At 33.3% G+C, this 19,562-nt stretch overlaps 2 protein-coding genes across 7 annotated transcripts in view; both read right to left on the bottom strand.

The window, feature by feature from the left end:
- LOC128172253 (neogenin-like) overlaps positions 1–3,971 on the bottom strand; it is a 33,492-nt gene extending 29,521 nt beyond the window's left edge. For all 6 annotated transcript variants that reach the window (XM_052838048.1, XM_052838052.1, XM_052838050.1 and 3 more), the window contains exon 1: positions 3,696–3,971. In XM_052838048.1, the coding sequence (XP_052694008.1) occupies positions 3,696–3,777 (82 nt within the window). In that variant the 5' untranslated portion in view covers positions 3,778–3,971. The remainder of the gene's footprint in view (positions 1–3,695) is intronic.
- Positions 3,972–9,290: 5,319 nt separating this feature from the next.
- Positions 9,291–12,830, bottom strand: LOC128173731 (riboflavin kinase-like). Its single transcript, XM_052839386.1, has 4 exons — positions 12,648–12,830; positions 10,939–11,090; positions 10,303–10,405; positions 9,291–9,689 (listed from the first exon to the last, which is right to left on the bottom strand). Exons 1-4 carry the CDS (start codon positions 12,802–12,804, stop codon positions 9,520–9,522), a joined length of 582 nt encoding a protein of 193 aa, XP_052695346.1. The 5' UTR covers positions 12,805–12,830; the 3' UTR covers positions 9,291–9,519.
- Between the last annotated feature and the right edge of the window lie 6,732 nt (positions 12,831–19,562).

Here is a 19,562-nt window from a genome sequence, read left to right as displayed (position 1 = left end):
ACAATATATAAATGTATAGATGATCGATAGATCGAGTCATTTGATTGTACAATGAAAATAGAAAAAACAAGAGACATGAATAATGTGCCAAAAAATTAAAAACAACATCTTTGTCGACTCACATTTCAGGTATTCAGATATAAAATAGTTAATCACCAAACAGTCATTTTGTTTTCAGGGTTTTTTTATAATAAAGTAAGGCCTGTTCATTAAGATTTTCTCCCCGTTATTGTTGGGTTGGGTGGAGCTTAAGGCGGTTTGAAAAGTTCTTTGCAATTCATCTTCCAGAGTAAACACTGCTGTGAAATTGGTTATTTTGATCAATAGAAAAAAACTAATTTATCTGGTAGACATGGCCCTGATGATATCATTCAACTGCTACTGGTAGAAATGTTACACATTGATACTTGGTCCATCAATGGTGTGTGTTTATTGTTCAGGATACATGGGATAATGTTTGTTTACATTTCTAGATTGTGTCGAGTTATCCTTTCTTTTTTAAAAGGACGATGACACTATAGTTCATCATACACATAGATAAAGATATACATTGATTGTATAAATGTAACTTAATCAATGCGTTTTGCGATTAGAAAATAAAATAGAAAACTGATGGCCATTATAATGATTGTAGACATGAAGCCAAAGACCTTGGGTAAAGAGTGGTTTGTTTACTTTGCAACATCCCTCCAAGTAAATCTATTCCTTATCCCCACCCCCTTCCCAAACATGTGCAATCATCGAGGAGAAATTAAGGAAAACATGGAATCATTAGATAAGGCTACGTAATCTACGCTATCTAATTATTTATAGCATTGTTCAAAATTTTAAGCAGAGATTTCATTTCATTTGTCGAGTAACATGCAAGTAATAAAACAATAGGTAACCTGAGAATTTACTATAAACTGCTGGGCATGTCAAATTTTCAGTTTCTGCTGTGTTAATAATAGACACTCATGGCCATGTCTCAAATTAAATTATACACAGGCAATCTGATGGGTCGATGGAGATAAAGTAGCGCAGCCACAAGATTCTAAAAATTGTCTCGCAGAATACATGAATTAAGAACTGAACTGAAAGTTGTGCTAAAATTAATTGTTTATTCATTACTCATGTTACTGAGGACAAATTTGATAATAAACAAACATAAATCAAGTATAAAAGTTAATTTGCCACTTTTTTTAATGCTGTCAAAGTGAAAACAGGGTTTATTCTCAGGACACATGATAGAAATGGTGGGGAGGGGTGTTATATTTACTGGTGTTGATAGCTTTTGTAGACAAAATGGAACCAACTTTCCATCTGACATATGAGTCAGAAAAAAAGTGTCCAACAGTCGCAACCTGATTATCAAATAATTTAAATTCACACAAAACAAAATGGCAGGTTTTGGGTTCCCCCTCCTCCTCATTTTTAAATAAATCTACAGTAACTATACAGTGCACAGACCTGCTGGAGTAGACAGAAGGTCAGAGGTCATTTCCTAATTAATTGTAGTTAAATGTCATGTGACCTAACTTTGTACCACCGAGTACATTTTTATCAGAGTTTTTTTATTCACCATGGAATTTCGGGGCTGGTGCAAAGTAGAGCAATCAATTAGTGAGGTTCTTAATCATCGTGATTATGTTTCATATTTCATTGGGGAGAAATGTTAAAGTTTGGTCTTCTAAGTTGAAGTCTTTTTCTTTTTTTAGAAATCATAAGTAAAGAACATATGAAATTTTATTTTAGGCCAGATAAATGAATGCTTTTGGGACTGAAGCTGAATTTTCATTTTCGGCCCTAAAATCAGGCACACAAAAACCCTGCGATATTGAACCAGTATGTCTTTTGTCTGAGGCAATTAAAATTTAGAGAGAGAGCTTCTGAGGTTATAATCTTATTTAACCTTTCACTTGTGCAACAGAAAGATTAAATATAGAACAAAAATTATGTAACAAATGGCTTCATACATAATTATAAAGATATGAGACTTTTGTTCAATTCATTGCTCAAGTCCTTTGAGTTATAAGTAGCTTCAATCTGTTAAATAAATATTATAATACTTACTCTTTCTAAAATAGAACTTTGAAGACTGAGGAAGCCAATGGCTTTCCTTTTCAGAGCAAACTAAGTCTGTAATATTATTAATAATAATGCCAAGGAAAGACCATGTACTTTTAAAAGAAAACATGGAAAATGCTAAAACAATTGCCTTTTTTTACTGCCATGGATTTAGAAAATGTTTTTGACTATCACATTACAAATTTAAAATTATCTTACCTCAGTAAAAAAAAAAATATGCTTAATCTTAATGAGCTAAATATATCAGTGAGAAATTGATATGGATTGAAAGTCATTTTATTTTAGCTATTTCCCAGCCACAGCAGAAAAGGGGGTGATTGTTTTACACTAGGGTCTAAGGGAGGGATTTTTTTCTGTAAGAAAGGCAGGTATCACATAGCTGGATAAATACATAGTCATGCTCTCTATTTTCACTTCAGGATACACGTAACATTAGATTTTGATTTTTCGAATCAGATTGTCACACATAAAGATCAGAAGACATCAGTTTATTCTTGCAATAGATAAACGTGTACATATCTCTGAGGGTTAGGCAAGGAGTTCTTGAAAGGAGGAGTCAAAGATGCAAACTTGTCCAACAAAGTACAAGAATGAGTTAAATGAATGGACAGTAAAAAGAAGTGGGGGCATGATGGTCGAGTGAAAATGCGGGTAGGGGTGGGTGGGAAGGGGAAGGAGGAGGATGCTAAATAATCATGTTTTAACAATATTGCCTTTTGAAGCAAGTATGTTCATTTGGGCCTGATTGTGGCATTTTGGCAGTCAAGCAGTGGTTCAGGGGGGATGGTTGGAAGTGGGTTTTTTTTTACTGCTTTGGGGGGAAGGTGCAGTTGTAGTCAGTTTGTAAGTGTGTGAATACTTTGGTTCTGAATTATGCAGGGATGGTGGTGTATCAGTTAGTTACAATAGTACAACTCATTACAACTTGTCTTGAGTGGTATTTTGAATTGGTTGCTGGGGAGAGGGGATAGTTTTTAGGGGGGGATACTGGGGTAATAATAGCAAGCAAGGAGGCTGGAGTAAGAAATGTCCATGTTGGGTACTGGCCGCTGCTTGGTGCTTGAACTCCTATTCAAAGTAGTATACGGAAACAAAATAGACGTAACGTAGGCATTCGATCACCAAAAATAGGAGTCAAACCACCTAACAGTGGCGAAAGTTCCCCCGATAAAGTCTTAACTCTTAAGAAAGGGATGAGGGCTTTGAAGTGTGGGGAAAGCAGTAAGCAGAAAAATATTGGCTTTGAGGTTAGCATTTTAGAGTAGAGTTATATTATATATGTGTCATATAGTGATGATATACATATATCATTGTGACCAAGTAACAGAGGGCAACACTGAACCCTTTGTCCCTGGATAAAAAATTGGAAGAGCCTCCCAGGGTTTTAAAAAAAACCTTCATTTTATAAATGCAATGCATTTCTAAAATAAAACTGTCGGTGTGCTTCGAGCTTGCTTTATAAATTAATATATATGGCTCTTTGAACACGCATAACGCTACCAAGATCAAAAACATGAAAGGGGGCACCGACTTCACATTATAAACGACTAGCAAGTCAGCTGTCCCTGATTTTTGCTCACATTATGTATATCAAACCTGGATGGAGAAATCGGATAGAACTAACTCACCATGTACACACTTTAAACACACGACTGCAAAAGTAACAACACAGGACAAAACTGTTCGTTTACTTCTTTCGGTTAAATCCATTTTTAAATCCTCTGCTTTTCCACTAGGTTTATCAAAATATGCTCCTTGAAATTTCACATTATTTATAAATCCTTAAGGAATCGTTCTTTTCAGTATGTATAACGGGAAATTGCAAAAACGAAGTAGTAAATTCGACATATTTTTGTCTTTTCTCTAACCCGTCGCCATTTTCTTTTTCACAACACAAAAGCCGAGGTCACGTTATCCATATAAGGAATGACCCCAATTTACATACTTGACTGAGGCGGCGCTATTCAAGGACGGTAAACTTACGACATTTTAGAGTTGTCGAACTTTCTATATTTTTAATTTTTCAGCATAAGTCGGGGGGGGGGGATACAGAGAAAAAAAATAAACATTTTTAAAATAGATGTATGCAGATATTGCATATTGTCAAACCATTAAATTGAAAAATGGGAAATTACACACCTGCAAACAGGGACCGGGGCGCATTCAACAGTCAACGTTTGTTGCCTAATTAGAATGCAATAATAAACTCATTTTTTTTTTTAAAATATAGGAACAAGGAAAAAAAAATAAAAGTAAGAGAGCAGCAAGGTAATAAAAAAGAATAATTATATTAGGGCACAGTACTTATTGTGTACACTATTGACCAAAATTAATTATATTAACGTTACATTTTACAGACTGATTAGTTTTCTCCAAAAGTAAGGACCGGTTTCAGGGGGAATCAAGTCTATGTATTTTGTAAGATTTTAAAAAGAATCTATATCTATCTATCTATCTATCTATCTATCTATCTATCTATCTATCTATCTATCTATCTATCTATCTATCTATCTATCTATCTATCTATCTATCCATCCATCCATGCATCCATCTCAAATTCTTTGATGTTAGTTGATATTGTCAAAATATCACTAAGTTGACAATGATGCAAGGTATGTATAATTCTTGCTGCGTTCGCCACAACGGTAGCACCGGAAAATATACATAAAAGATGAAAAGAATGTAAGTTTAATAGGTACCCCCTCCCCCCCCCCCCCCCCCCAAAAAAAAAAAATAATTATGAAATCATCCTCACTTAAATATTAATTCGTTAATTCATATACATAAATCATCTTTAGGCAACACTTCATGAATCTTGCAATTTATAAAGAATCCAACAAACATGAATGAACTTTATAAGGTTTATTTTCATTAATATATTAGTATATATGTAAAATATTACTGTCGTTGTCAGGCTCGAATCCCCATATATAAGACGATTATATGGCTATTTCTCATAGTGCGTTAGATAAAAGAAGCCATATATATATATATATATATATATATATATATATATATATATATATATATATATATATATATATATATATAATCATCTTACATGGGCCTTTAGTTTGACTCTGACATCATCATGATTATTTCGTGCAGTCTGTGATTTTTCTCAGGTCGCTGTAGGTTTCGACCGATCGGTTTGCTAAAGAAATAGAGGAGACAACACGCAGTGAATGTAAATTTACTTTTATTATTTCATAAACATGGATTGTCGCATGCTTTTCTTTCAAACTTTAGTTATAGTTAAAATCAGATTTATTTTCTTATTACAAATTAATTATGAACACAGCTAGACACGCTATATGGTGTTTTTCACATCTCATGCTGTTTATAAATTTGCGTGATATTTTGAAATTTTAATCCAAAGAACCTAAAGGCTAACAAAAACATGACACGAGCCTTGTTTACAACACAAAGCATCGAACTTTGTATCTCGCTTGAAACTTGACAACTGACGTTCAAATAATGGTTGACCATTAATTAAAGCTTAATCATGTTAATGAAGCTTTTACTGTTTAAACCATTTACAAAAAAAGAAATAAATAAAATTTGATTTTTTTAAAGCTCAAACTGTGGTCATGTCCTATAAAAAGTGTTTTGTTTTTATATATAATATAAATATATATATTCAACAGATAGTTCCTCTAAAGATTAATAAATTGCAATTGGTCTTTTATATATATAGCAGGCGGACATACATCGTATGCAGAAGTTTACTTGAAACTTAATTCGCTTGCATAATAAAAAAAAATGTGACGCAAAAATTGTACATTATATTGAATTATATTAATAATACACCATGAGTTAATATCTTAATTATGATTTTCAATAAGATTATGTAAACGTTTTCTGTTATTATTTAACAAACTATATGCATGTGATCTTTGATAAGGCAACTAACGTACATGTACCCTTTTGCAGTTTGAAATAAAATCCCACAATTAGAATTTCGATCGATTAAATGCAACCAACTTTTAAAATACTAGCCTTTTTAACCCCCAAAAATATAGGACACTGCGAGTAAGTGCCATGATTACATGTAATTATTATTTTTTCTTGCTATCAATAAATCCAAAGGAGACTATATTCCCTCTGCGAACCGACTGCTTTTACCTCACTATAGACTTTTATGTCATTGGCCTACAGTTTTCTATCAAAGCCCATCAGATATACATGTATGTTTTATACCTCAATATTTACATTTTTCAGTGTCTTTGTCTATGATAAATGTACGAATCAAATTCGTAACATATAATTCGATACATTACAAATGACGTATTGTAGGGCGGAAGCGCGGTTTGCATAACTGAACAAAAATACAATGTCAATATTAATGTTTGTAAAAATTGTTGAAAAAATATATAATGGTATAAGTAAGAAGGATATAGAGATCAACTCTGAATGTTACGAGGTGATCAAATCCGCGATCAAATGATGAAATCCATCATGCATAAAACCCTTTGGGTTTTACTGGATTTGATCAGCCGCGACCATACATGTATTTGATCACCTCATAATATTCAATTCAGAACGATTTCTTATCTTTTAATTAAATCTAATTTGCTAACCCTTCCAATTTTGAGACAATGCTAGTATATACCGTAGCATAACATTTAATAAAACCTAGTTTAGTATTCTAGTAGAGAGTCAGAATGAACGACAAGAAATACTGTGAAAAGTGATATCTTTAATTCCTAAACTCTTTGTATCTGTAAACACAATTCTCATAGCATTCAAATTTATTGGCATAATATTTATCAAAGAAAGAAAAACATACATTGAAATTTTTTAATTCTTGGTTTGAAAATGTTTAATTCATCAATTGATAAATATCTATCTACCCTGCATATACCTGGAAATTGGATGTTAACATGGTGCTCTGAACACAATACTACACACTTTAGTAGGAAACTTCAGATTTTAATCAACAGTTTTCATGATTTCTGATTTTTTGTCTTACGTATAATTTTCAATTGCTGATTATTTTGACACAAGATCTCTACATCAAAATATGAGTGATTAATAAACACAAAACAACAGACAAAATAACTCTGAATTAAATAATTATAAACGTATATGTACATGTATATTATCAAATATGATTTGATATATAGTACATGAAATATGTTGCATTGAAATACCAATACTAGTATATGCTGGTACCTGTATCTCATCAGATGATGTGATATCTCATTACAAAACACAAATATCTCACCAGATCTCAGTTAAACATCTCATCATACCATATTATCTCAACATACCAAGTTATCTCAATACAAGTCATGAGTTTGACATTTTCAGTTCTTATACATACAAAAACTCGGACTGATGGCCTGTTATATGATAACAAGACACAAATATCTCACCAGATCTCACTTCAACATCTCATCATCGTTTCATTATACTATAAAATATCTCAGGGTGACATTTTCATCATGTTGAAAGTCAATGTACATGTATTTGTAACCTCTAAATGATATGTAAAAAAAATCCACTTCTCTGAATAATATACAGATCTCAATCTTTGATCCCTTGTTCATATGACGATTCAGTGTATATATAGCCTGATATTTATGGAATAGGATATCTGTATAAATATGATATCTCAGAAGATCAAAGCATGATATCTAAATTGTTTCTATTTCTTCACACAATAACAAGTTGACAGTAACAGCATACAAATAATTTATGTTTATACACTTTGTTTAATGTATTATGAGATCTTAACTGCTGTAACAGACTACTAAAACAAACATTCTTGCTTTAACATAAATTCTTCAATGAAAACAAAACCAAAGGATTTCACGAGCATATACTGTAAATGATTGTTCATTATTTCAACAGGTCTTCTTTAATTCACATATACTGAAAACCAACTTATCTTCACAAAAACTTTATTTCAACAATTATATAACATGTGCTTACGAAGGCTGATTGATCCACAAATTACAAATTACAAATCATGCCTACCTTTATTTCTTTAGTTATGATTTGTCAAGCTATAAACTATTATTTAGTAACAAAAAAAAATCCAAAAATTTAAGCTGTTAGTTTTGAGGATTTTCCTAAATCTTTATACAGAACTCTTCTTATAAAGGAGATCAAAAGAGTCTAAAAATGGTCATAACCACCCAGCCCCCTTAAATGGTTCACAGTGACCAATCTTAAAGATGAAGCCTTTGTAGATATAAGCATATTATACGAGAGACATAAAAACATGACCGTAAGCAACAATAAATACCTTTGACAAGAATATTGCAATGAACCTTAAATGCTAAATGTTCTCATGTGCAAATTAAAGTTAAAGCATGTGAAAAAAAGCTGGTTACCAGTATGTACAAAAGATAAAAATACATTTATCTTAATGTATTCAATATCTATAGTGATAAGCATTGCATTCACTCCCAAAAATGATCAGGATAAAACAAGCGACAGTATGAAAGAACTATGGCCAAATTCTCTGTAAATTACCTAAATTTTTATCATCACACTTTTAAGGATGAATATAAGAAAATACGCTCTTCATATATAGTTTCAACTCTAAATCTATTCTTAAAAAATCAAATTTGCAAATAAAACAAAGTATACTATTAACTAACATGACATCTTAATTAAAATCTATAAAGTACTCAAAATATATTTTACAACTAACAGTTTGAAAAAAATAATACATAGCAGAAAGATTAATTAGCACATGTAATCATTTAATTCTCACATACAGCACATTATGGCAATATATTGTTTTGTTGGAAAAGGAGAAAATCTCAATTTTTTCAATTTAAACCAAAAAATTGCAAATAGAATTATTTCCCTTTTTAAATTCAACAATATTATGAATATTAATAATAGTTAAATAAAATACTTGCTAGCAACATCATATTTTTTAGAAATAGAAATTACAGATTAATTTTTTGAATGCATATCCTATTCTGTTTATGCATGTTGTAAGGTATTTTTAACATAATTTTTTAAATATGCATGTTTAAAGCAAGTACAGGCATAAGTTGGGTTTCAAATAATCTATAATCATCCCAAGTAACAACTGAGATTATTGAAAGCTTTCTAATTTTGCTCAAATTTGGAAAAAGTGTTAATCCCATTTACCCACCCAGATATTGAAAACTGGGTCAGAAGATGTCAAACAGTTTTTGGGAGTTTTTTTGTAAATATTTAGCCTAAGTGATAATTATATGAGATGCAAATATTTTCCAAACATAAACTGTATGTACCATTAAGTTAAGTTTACATATAAGTATGAACATGTACGTCCTACATAAAACCAGATGATCGCTAGAATGCTGATGAGCATTAGCTTGACACCTAAAAAAAAAAAACTTGAAAAAATAATTTGGATTACCCAGAACATAAATACCCAACTCTCTCTCTCTCTCTCTCTCTCTCTCTCTCTCTCTCTCTCTCTCTCTCTCTCTCTCCTATATCTCAACGTGATATATGGCTCGGACCATTTGTCTCAGGGATTTCTGCTTCTTCATTGCCCTTCCCACCAGAGGGTGAGAAGAAATTGTTTGTTTTGTACTTTAAGTTCTCTGGTTGGTCCAGTTTTTGTTTAGCCACGTAGATATCATTTTCTATAGCTTTCACTAACTCATCTGAAATCAGAAAAAAATGCAAGATTAATCCCACATATTAGTTATACCTATTGTCAAGTTCTGATGTTTTAAAAGAAGAAGAAAAATTAATTATTCGCATTTGAAGTTGTCTTGCTAAAATTTAATTCTTTGTTGAACAAATTGATAATAGCTGGATACTATATCTAGAAATAAGCATCACAAGAAAGGACAAACACAGCTTACCAATCAATATCGACAAAAATCAAACAAAACATGTACAACATATGTGCAGTTTATCAATTTGAAGTTAAACAGCAAGTTTCAAATCAATTCTTTAAACCATTATGAACATAAGGTTACGGTAGAATGTACAAGAGACAGACAGAAAGACTGAGATAAAGACTATTTTGTTTACAGGGTTACTTTCGCCCCCCTCCCAACTTGTTTCACCCTTCATCACTTCAAAGAGTTTTGCCCCATCTTGAATTTGCCCTGACACAGTTGCGTTTAAAGAGAGAGAATCGGAGACATTTAAATTTTGATGAAAGGGGCGAAAAGAAAACTGGGGCGAATATTTCCCATTATATAGTTATCCTGTTTTACCGATGGACGACTAATAATACATGTTTTAAGTAAATGTTTAAAACATTACCAAGAGAGGAGAAGTCTTTCATTGGTCTTATATACCCCAGCATGACGACCTTCAACTTTGACCCATAAAAGTCCTCATTGAATGTGTGCATCAAGTAGGTCTCCTGGAAAATAATATCAGTAATCATGCCACATGACTGAATTTATTTCAAAAGAAACAGAGCAAAAATCCTCCTAAACTAATTTTCATGTTACATGTACTGCCAAATCAAATTTTTACTTCACAAGGACTAGATCTCAATCAATACATATGTCAATCAATGAATGTGAATTTTCATTATGCCATGAACACCATTTATACATGTTGTTTCTATGTATGCACCTACTATGGACTTTTTGGTTTTCTTGTATGAACTTTTGGACTTACTATAAATATTTTTTTTTTTTTTTTTGCATTTTTGTATGGTCTTAGAAGATACATCTTTGGTGGACATACCATGGACTTTCTCAGTTTTGGTGTTTTTATATGAAGTTAGTCCGAGTTGAAATGGACTTTTTCAGTTTTGGTGTTTTTGTAGAGTAACAATGGACTTTTAGGTGTTCTTGCCAACTTCTTGAATGGATTTAACAAGGACTTTATATAGTGCTTTTGCATGGACCTTCCATGGACTTTTTAGTGTTTTTTGTATGAACTTACCATGGACTTTTTAGTGTTCTTGTAGTACAGGTTCCATCCAACCGACAGGACCATCTTGTAGACCTCGCCGTCATCAACACTGCCCCAGCCATAGTACACACCCAGGGGCATCTCCTTGGGCAGGTTATCTACCACACTCTCTGGGTAGTTGGCTGTTAGTTAGAAAGCAACAGAGGAAATGTACATGAATTTAAAGCTACCTAAAACATTGCAATTCTTTGATCATTAAACAAGATAATTCATCTTCTTGGGCAGCCTCTCTGGGTAGTTGACTGTTAGTAATTAGACAGCAAAACATATGAAATGTACATGATTTTAACTACAGAAAAGTTAAATAAACATTGAAATTCGTAGATCATAATTTGAAGATTTAACCTTTGACTTTGCAAGACCATGTCCCTAATTTCATATCAAACTTTTCTTACTAGACATTTTACAATCGTATTTCATTGTCTCATTCTTTCTCTGAAACACCATCAACAACCCTTGATACTTGGAAATTGAGCTGTACGTGTTAAATCTACGTCAAATCTGTTTGTATCCTGAGAGTCCTTATTTTTGACCTGTATAAGGAGTTTAATTTTAGATTGTTGAATCCTTCAAGATAAAGATTATGGGGGCAAAGTAATACTGTTTGGTAAAATATGGTGCATGTGTGGATCAATCAAAACTTTTCCCCCGGGGGGGGGGGGGGGGGGGGGGGGGGGGGTAATTTGAGTAGTTTGTCAGGACTCAGGAGGAGTCTATTTTTGCGAATTTTAATTTAAGACCCCTATGTATGTCTGCACATGTGGTGTAACATGTGTTACAACAATTATTTGATAAATGTCATTTTAATACCCCAGATGTATATACTAGAATTGTCAATACACCATAAACCAATGACTAGTAATAATTGAAAATAAAACTCAAAATAAAAGTAAACAAATAGATAGATTTTCCAAATTAGGGCCCTTGTAATCATCACAAATAACAAACATGATTAAAACAATTAAAAACGGATAATAACTGTCCCAATGACCAGTTATTGAGTTAGTTTATAACTCGTCAGAGTGCTTCTTAGTTTTTTGTTGATGTTTTCATTTTGTTACATGTTTTTATGCAACATGCATGTTAATACAATTGTGTTATGTTGAATAAAATTTCCTGCCTAATAGTGTCTATGCATGGTGAGGAGGGATGTTATGCAATGTATGAACACTGACACAACAGTAGAATCAGGAAGATGGTTTATAAAATGTTAAATTTTAGAACAAAAAAATGTCTACTGCTTGTGAAACTCACCGCTAACTAACTGTCATGATTGTAGCACAGGTACCCATCAGAATGTTACTATTATCTCAATATTATGAAATTTTATCCTTTATATTAGTCTTAAAGCGATTATAAGTCAACAACATTCACTGCATAATTACATATTCTGTCAACACAATCAACTGGTAACCACTGCACTAACCACTACTGCAGTACTGTCCGTATATGGCCAGAAATATATAGTCCCGACTTTTACCCCTTTCTATTTGTAACCAGTAACATTGGTTACAGCGTCACAAATCGGGTCCGTATGATGATTCTTACGATAGAAGGTCCTATCTATATCCAGACATACGTGTACATCTGTACATGGGTGCATGTGCACTAAAAGTGTACACAGCATAATGCTATTTGGTGTGGCTTTTTTAAAGCATATTTACGGAAATGAGACTCACCCGTGGGAATCCCTAGCTCCTTGCTGCCCCTTCCAAAGCCCTTAACGACTTCCCCCTCCGCGAAATGGGGGAGTTTAGTGGACATGACGGAATGAAAAGATCTCCCTGCGAGTTTGACGAATGTCGCGTATGTCGTAACCCTCATTGACAAGTTCATCTGCTTTTCTGGAATCCCGATCTCGATGTAATTTACACCGAATGTAGAAAAATTAGACAATATATATATGGAACGCCATAGCTGCCTAAAGGTCAATTTCATATTATCTTTTATATGCAATAGTAAATACTAATAGAGGGCGAAGCCCTCTCACGGGCCCGAAGGGCCCGTGAGAGCTAAGCTCTCCCTATAGACAACACGTGTACATATGTCTAAAAATAGAAATTACACTCTATACCTATGAAGTTGAAAAACTTTTCCAAGATGGAGGAAAAAAGAATAACTTCACGCGCAGTGGCATCACCGGCATCCATGTTGAATTTGAATCTCGTACTAACTTCACGTTTGGTGATAATTTATCAGCTTTGTTTAATGAGTGATAAATACATTCAAACTTACCTAGTGTGTTCTTGAAAAATTAATTCCTAATTAAGAAAACAAATTTTCGTTTCCTACAACTTTCAACAGTTGCATTAGATCCGATCAAATGAATTTTAGGACATCTGATTGGACAAAAAACGAGTCTCAACAGTGAAGCAGTTTTAATTCATTGTTATTAAATATGACATCATTTATTTGAATTTAATTTGCTTTCTGATTACTATTTGAAAACACCAAAGACGATTTTTCTCCAACTTTCAATTTGAAATTTCGTTTTTAGGTTTCATCTCAAATCGTAGCCTAACATACTCATACCCAGGTCATACCTAGAATTCAAATTAATTATCAAAATCAGAAGAAAAAAAAATTAAGTTACGACCAATAACTAATTCAATATAAAACAAAAGATAATCAAAACTTAATTTTGTAGACATCCTAATCTTTGGCAGACACATTGTAAAATATTTCCCCATCCTAATTCAACACCCCCCCCCCCCCAAATGTGTAAACAATTCGTATATGATTATAAAATACAATAAATGTTCAAAGTACTCCCAAACCGCCATAAAAATAAAAGCAAATAGGGAGATTATTTGGAATAATATGCATTATAAATACTTAAAAATTATTTATAATAGGAAGTACTGATCTGCATTCACAATCACAAATATGCATTGAACACTAAGTATAAGACATTTGTCAGACAAACTCAATTCTCAAAAGCAAGATTTTTTGCTTCATTATTAGTTATTCATAAATACCTTCGCTAGCCAAGGGTGTGTGATCTGCAGGAGCGGCGGGGATCAGAAACCCTTGGCTTACAAAGATGAAATATCTCAGGGTTTAAACAATATTTATTTACATACCAGAATGAAAATTTGTTTACAGGTTTTTATATTTGAATTCTCTCTCTCTCTCTCTCTCTCGTTCTCTCTCTCTCTCTCTCTCTCTCTCTCTCTCTCTCTCTCTCTCTCTCTCTCTCTCTGACTTGTTCGGCTAAAAAAAAAGCGGCTGTTAAAATAAAAATCTATGGATATTTGTAAAGCAAGTAATATAAAATAAGATCTGGATGATAGCATTTGAAAAATTGTGTGAGATGTTCCAAGAAACTTCCAAATGAAAAAAAAGATAATTAAAATCTCCATAAGAAGTCAGTTTTTCGTTCCTGTGAAAAAAAGCGATGAAGTTTTAATTAATGAAGGATTTCAGTTGTATTTCTTTTAGCTGTGTATGTTTCCATAAAAATTGTCAACATGTGATGGAAACAGTAGCTTGGGACAGACTATTACTAAAACCGATTTGGTTTGACTTTTCCGATCGCGTCGCGTTCAACTTTTTCAGCTACGTCATACATAAACAATACCCGCACCTTAACCACAGTTTTTTTTATTGGTGGATTCAGCTTACCGCTGATTGGCTGCTGGTTAACTAAGACTAAATTATGCACGGACAGAACAACAACATATCATAGAATGAAAAATTCACATTGGTACTCGTGACTGTCGAAATTGGGCTATTTTTCGAAAGTGTACACTTGTGATAAAACAATACATACGGTACATAACATATATAGATGTAGCTCTGTGTATAAATTTTGGGTTAGAAAATATAAAGCTACAGTGCATACAATACTTACATGTACAAAAACACTTTACGGCAATTTGCCGCGTATAAAAATAACACTATTATTTAAAAATATTTACATCATACCATACCACATTTTGTGCAAATGATCCATTTAAATAATTCTTCATTTAGTTTACTACTGTTAATAATTATTAAACAACCTTTAACCGTACTCGGAAAGCGGATCAAGAACTGTATTTTTTATGTATGTAAACAAACCAGTGTTCATGTATGGAGCGGGTGATCGGGGGTTCAGAGACAGGTAAAATAAAGAAATCTGCAGTAAATGGTTTGTGGATATTTACACCGAAAGTGATAGGGCAACAGAAGAGAAACGAATCGGACACTTGCCTAATGAAGACGCACATGTACAAACCTCCTTGCACTCTCCACTTCCGTCTCGTTCTTTCACACCATCGTTCAATACTTTTATTGACTGTCGATTGCCGATCGAAAGGTGTAGAAATCGAGGAATTCATACCTATCACTTTGACTGGCAAGTTAGTAGGTGATACATGTGCATTATACATTTACGGTATTTACATGAAATGAACGCTTAGCACATGCAACTTTTAAATATTATATTTTTTATAACGCCGTACTCTGGACCGTAGCTTGAGGCTATGGTTTAACGCCCGTTTACAGAGAGAGAGAGAGAGAGAGAGAGAGAGAGAGAGAGAGAGAGAGAGAGAGAGAGAGTTTAGCACAGAATTTAAACATACGGAATAGTCGATTTTGAATGAATAATATTGGGGGGAAATAAACTGTTCTGAGAAATCCTTCAGCTCTGACATTGCATAAGCGTATACTGATAACTCGGCCTAAAAATAGGAGTTAACCAATCATATAGTTTTCACACCGGCGGCGTGTATAATTTATGCATGACGTAACTGACAGAAATGATCGTGACGCTATAGGAAAAGTCAAACCAAATCGGTTTTGATAATATAGTCTATAGCATATCAGGGCTTGTATAAGAAATGACAGGCCAGAGATATTAAAAGGGCATATCTAGCCCCATTGATATTGGCTTCGCCCTCCAAACGGTTACACCGTAAAACATATTAGCGAGCGCAGCGAGGCGGCGCGAAGCGCCGCTCGCGTAGCGAGCTCCATAGACAACGTGTACGAACGGAGGAAATTCGAGTTGAAATCTGCACATTGTTCAAAGAAAATTTTGTGGACCCGCGTGAAAACGTTCTACTATCCAAGTGATCCTTTGCGGTGCATAGCAACTTGGCGGAACAGGAAGCGTTTCTAAGGAAAATTCTTACCTGTAAATCGCATACATCATTTTCATTTACCAATAAAAAATCTTTTTAAAAACATTAAAGTAAACAACACATATGCTTACGTAAAAAACTGTACCTATGACGTCATTTCCTTCCCCGAATTTGTCCGACAATTTACGAAAACTGTCGAGCGCAAAAAGTTAAGTATGACGTCACAGTGATCTCGCGTTTTATATTCCCGCGATACATTTAGAGGTGGATCAAGCATCTGTACTGAATGTAACGTGTAGGAAGTACACAGTAGGGAGTCACCGTTAATACTGATACTGCGCTCACTATTAACGGTGACTCTTTGGCTGATTTGTTTTGATGATTTTTTTTTTGCACAGTAAATACACATGCAAGTTCCATGCTAAATTTATTGTCATATTGATCCAATCATTGTATACGTTAGGAAGGTGACAAAAAATTATTAAAAAAGAAAAGTCTAATCATTATTAGATCTACGTGTAGCCACGTCATTATGTAATGAATAAATAAAAGAAAAAAATTAAACTGTTAAAATATCTACATGTATTTGTTATAGTTGCATATGTGGTCAAACCTTTCAATAATATTGGATATCACACACTAAAAAAAGGGGGAAGGCACATGTCTACAACGCTTATATAGCGTACAAAAATTAAAAAGATTAAAAACAAAATTGATGTCACAGGAAAATTAAAACACCAGTAACAACAAGGAACAAAATGAGAAATAACACAGACACACAATTTATTAATTTTAATGATCATTATTAAAAGGCAAAGAAGAGATAAAAAAAAAACCCGGCTTTGTGTTTATCAAAATATTTTAATAAGTCTGTTTAACATTTTATTAATGCTCAGAGGTAGTTTTTTGTTTAAGTGTATAAACCTAGGAAGGGACCATTGGAATAAAAGTTTGATATCTTCCGGTTCCTTGCGGTGGTAAAAGTTTTCGAGACAAAGCCAAAGTTTTTTGGTTTGGTTAAGTCCACGGGTTGCATTTAACAATGATGACAGATGTGTGGTTCCTTCTGCGCTCGCCCCAACGGTCACACCGTAAAACATATTAAAATTATATGCAGTTGTAACATCTTTATATGCAGTGCTAACATCATTATAGCGAGCGCAGTTCGCCGGCGCGGTGCGCAGCGCCGGCGCGAAGCGAGCTCTACCGGCAAGGCGTGTGTGAATAGAAAATTCGGACTATAAAAATAGTTGCACATTCATTCAACGGATTTTTTTGGCGTCAGTAAATCGGACCAGTAATGCATCGTTTTAATCGTCCCAGTAGTTCCCTGTAATCATGGCAATTTTTATCACTTCACACTCTCACGAGAATCAGCAAGACAAATTTAGACAGTAAAAACACAAACGATGTAAGCGACATACAGTCAATGTTACCTCTAAAGTTCACCTCAGTACACTTTCAATCAAAAAATAATCGTGTGACGTCACAAACGTTTACACATTGATCCGATATATTTTTTCGGAGTCAGTAAATTTTGACCCACAATTCATAGTACCAATGGTTTCCAACCTCACGTTCCAACATCACGTTCTCCCGAGAATCAAAGTAAAACCTTTGAAAAGCTTATAAGATGTGTAATTTTAAGAACATCATGCTTTTTAAGTAAATAAAACAGTATACTTCGCATACTTTTATTTCTCAGGGGAGTTTTAAAGAGTAAGACGACACTTAACCGACGTCAGCTTTGACGTCACAATAAGCACTGATAAGGGGAAATTACTCTAATTGAAGTTATTGTAAATCTGCTGAAATGACCAAAATCCTCTCAAAATCTTGCAAAGGCTAAGATAAAGAAAAGCTGACGAATAAGGACATTTCTTCAAATACAGGAAACAGTTGTAAATTGCACTAATTTGGATGAATGCTCACACATATTTTATTCACTATAATTACGATAATTTCCTGAAACGTAACGTTATACGTAGCAGCGCCTTTTTTTAAAGGGGGTGGGTGGGTGGATGGCAGCCTCATCCAAAAAATCTTTGCAAGCAAAAAGAAAAATAAATCATGAAAATTCTAATCCTTCAGCTCTTTAGCAGTTCAATGGTTTCTTTAATTCACTTCCATTTATTACATGCGCGGGGGGGGGGGGGGGGGGGGGGGGACAACACCATGTTCTTTTAATATGATAAGCAAATATTTTTAAGCGTAAACTAAAACTAAAATTAAACATTAATTTTTTTTTTTAAGTGGAGGGGCAAATCCATGGTAAGTCGATTTTCTATGTATATATTGACAAAAATGAAAAAAAAAATTAGCATGGGGGGAGCTCTATGATGAGTCAAGTTTTATATGTAAGTTTGAGAAAAAATGTCTACTGCAAAAAAAAGGGGGAAATCAATCAATCAATCATAATCACAATCACTTCAAAAGAGGAGATGCAGTGCAATGAATATTAATATATTAAAATCTTTATTATTTAACAACATTGTATCTGAGATTAAACTATTGTTCTACATATAAATAAATAAATTATAACAAATCTTATAAACTATGAATAATGAAAATTTACTGAAAAATAGGTATGTTTTATTTTTTGGCATTCAAATTTCACGTTGTTAATTTTATTTTATTAATTTATTATAATTCATTGTTTGATCACATGCTGTGCTCGCCCCAACGGTCGCACCGTAAAACATATTATACTGTAATCTGTCCATTATATCCTGGGATAAAATCTTTATATGAAGTGGTAACATCATTACGTTTTGTCGTAAGATCAGTCATTATGTGCAGTGGTTTATTAATTATATGCTATGAATAAATCTTTATATGATATGAAAAACTCATTTCGTATAGAGCTAAACTCATAATGAACTATTGTTCAATCGTTTACATGTTTTGTGGTACACTCTTCATGTGCAGTTGCAAAATCCTTTTATGCATTGCAACTTTTGGACACTAGGTAATAAGTTCATTATATGCAGTTCTAACAACATGACTGTTATGGCGTGTTAAAATCATTATGTACATTTGTAATGTGCATGGTGGTAAAACCTTTATGTATTGTGTTGAAAGCTTGACATGCAATGGTAAATCCTTTACATGATGTGACAATTTTATTATATGCCGTTGTTGAGTCATTATATTATGAGGTCAGTTCTTTCCATGATGTGATCATTTCATTATATGGAGTGGTAGCTTCTTTATAAAGTTTTGATGGGGAAGAGGTCCAGTTTTATTTTAATTAAAAAATGCCCCGTTCATTGTGACAATGTACATGTACATGTCGTATGTTTTGAATTCACGAGAGAGAGAGAGAGAGAGAGAGAGAGAGAGAGAGAGAGAGAGAGAGAGAGAGAGTGAGTTTTTCTCTGTTCTTGATACGTCGATGTGTGATAAATAGAATAAATTTTTAGTAGAGTACGCGTTTAATTTTAAAAGTAAAATAAATTTCAAAAAAATATTGTACTTTGTAGAAATTTAATTTCCCCTCTGCTTCTAGATCCGTGCATACAGTTAGGT

The sequence above is a fragment of the Crassostrea angulata genome, chromosome 2 (genome assembly GCF_025612915.1).
Source record: "Crassostrea angulata isolate pt1a10 chromosome 2, ASM2561291v2, whole genome shotgun sequence".
Taxonomy (NCBI): Eukaryota; Metazoa; Mollusca; class Bivalvia; order Ostreida; family Ostreidae; genus Magallana; species Magallana angulata.
Note: the sequence above shows the minus strand (reverse complement) of the source record. Positions and strands in the feature narration are given on the sequence as shown.

Excerpts from the sequence above, each read along its gene's own strand:
- LOC128173731 (XM_052839386.1), bottom strand. The coding sequence starts at position 12,804 with ATGAACTTGTCAATGAGGGTTACGACATACGCGACATTCGTCAAACTC. Across the intron at positions 11,091-12,647 it reads GGAGCTAGGGATTCCCACGG|CCAACTACCCAGAGAGTGTG; the intron begins GTGAGTCTCATT and ends TCTAACTAACAG. Across the intron at positions 9,690-10,302 it reads GAAAGACTTCTCCTCTCTTG|ATGAGTTAGTGAAAGCTATA; the intron begins GTAATGTTTTAA and ends TTCTGATTTCAG.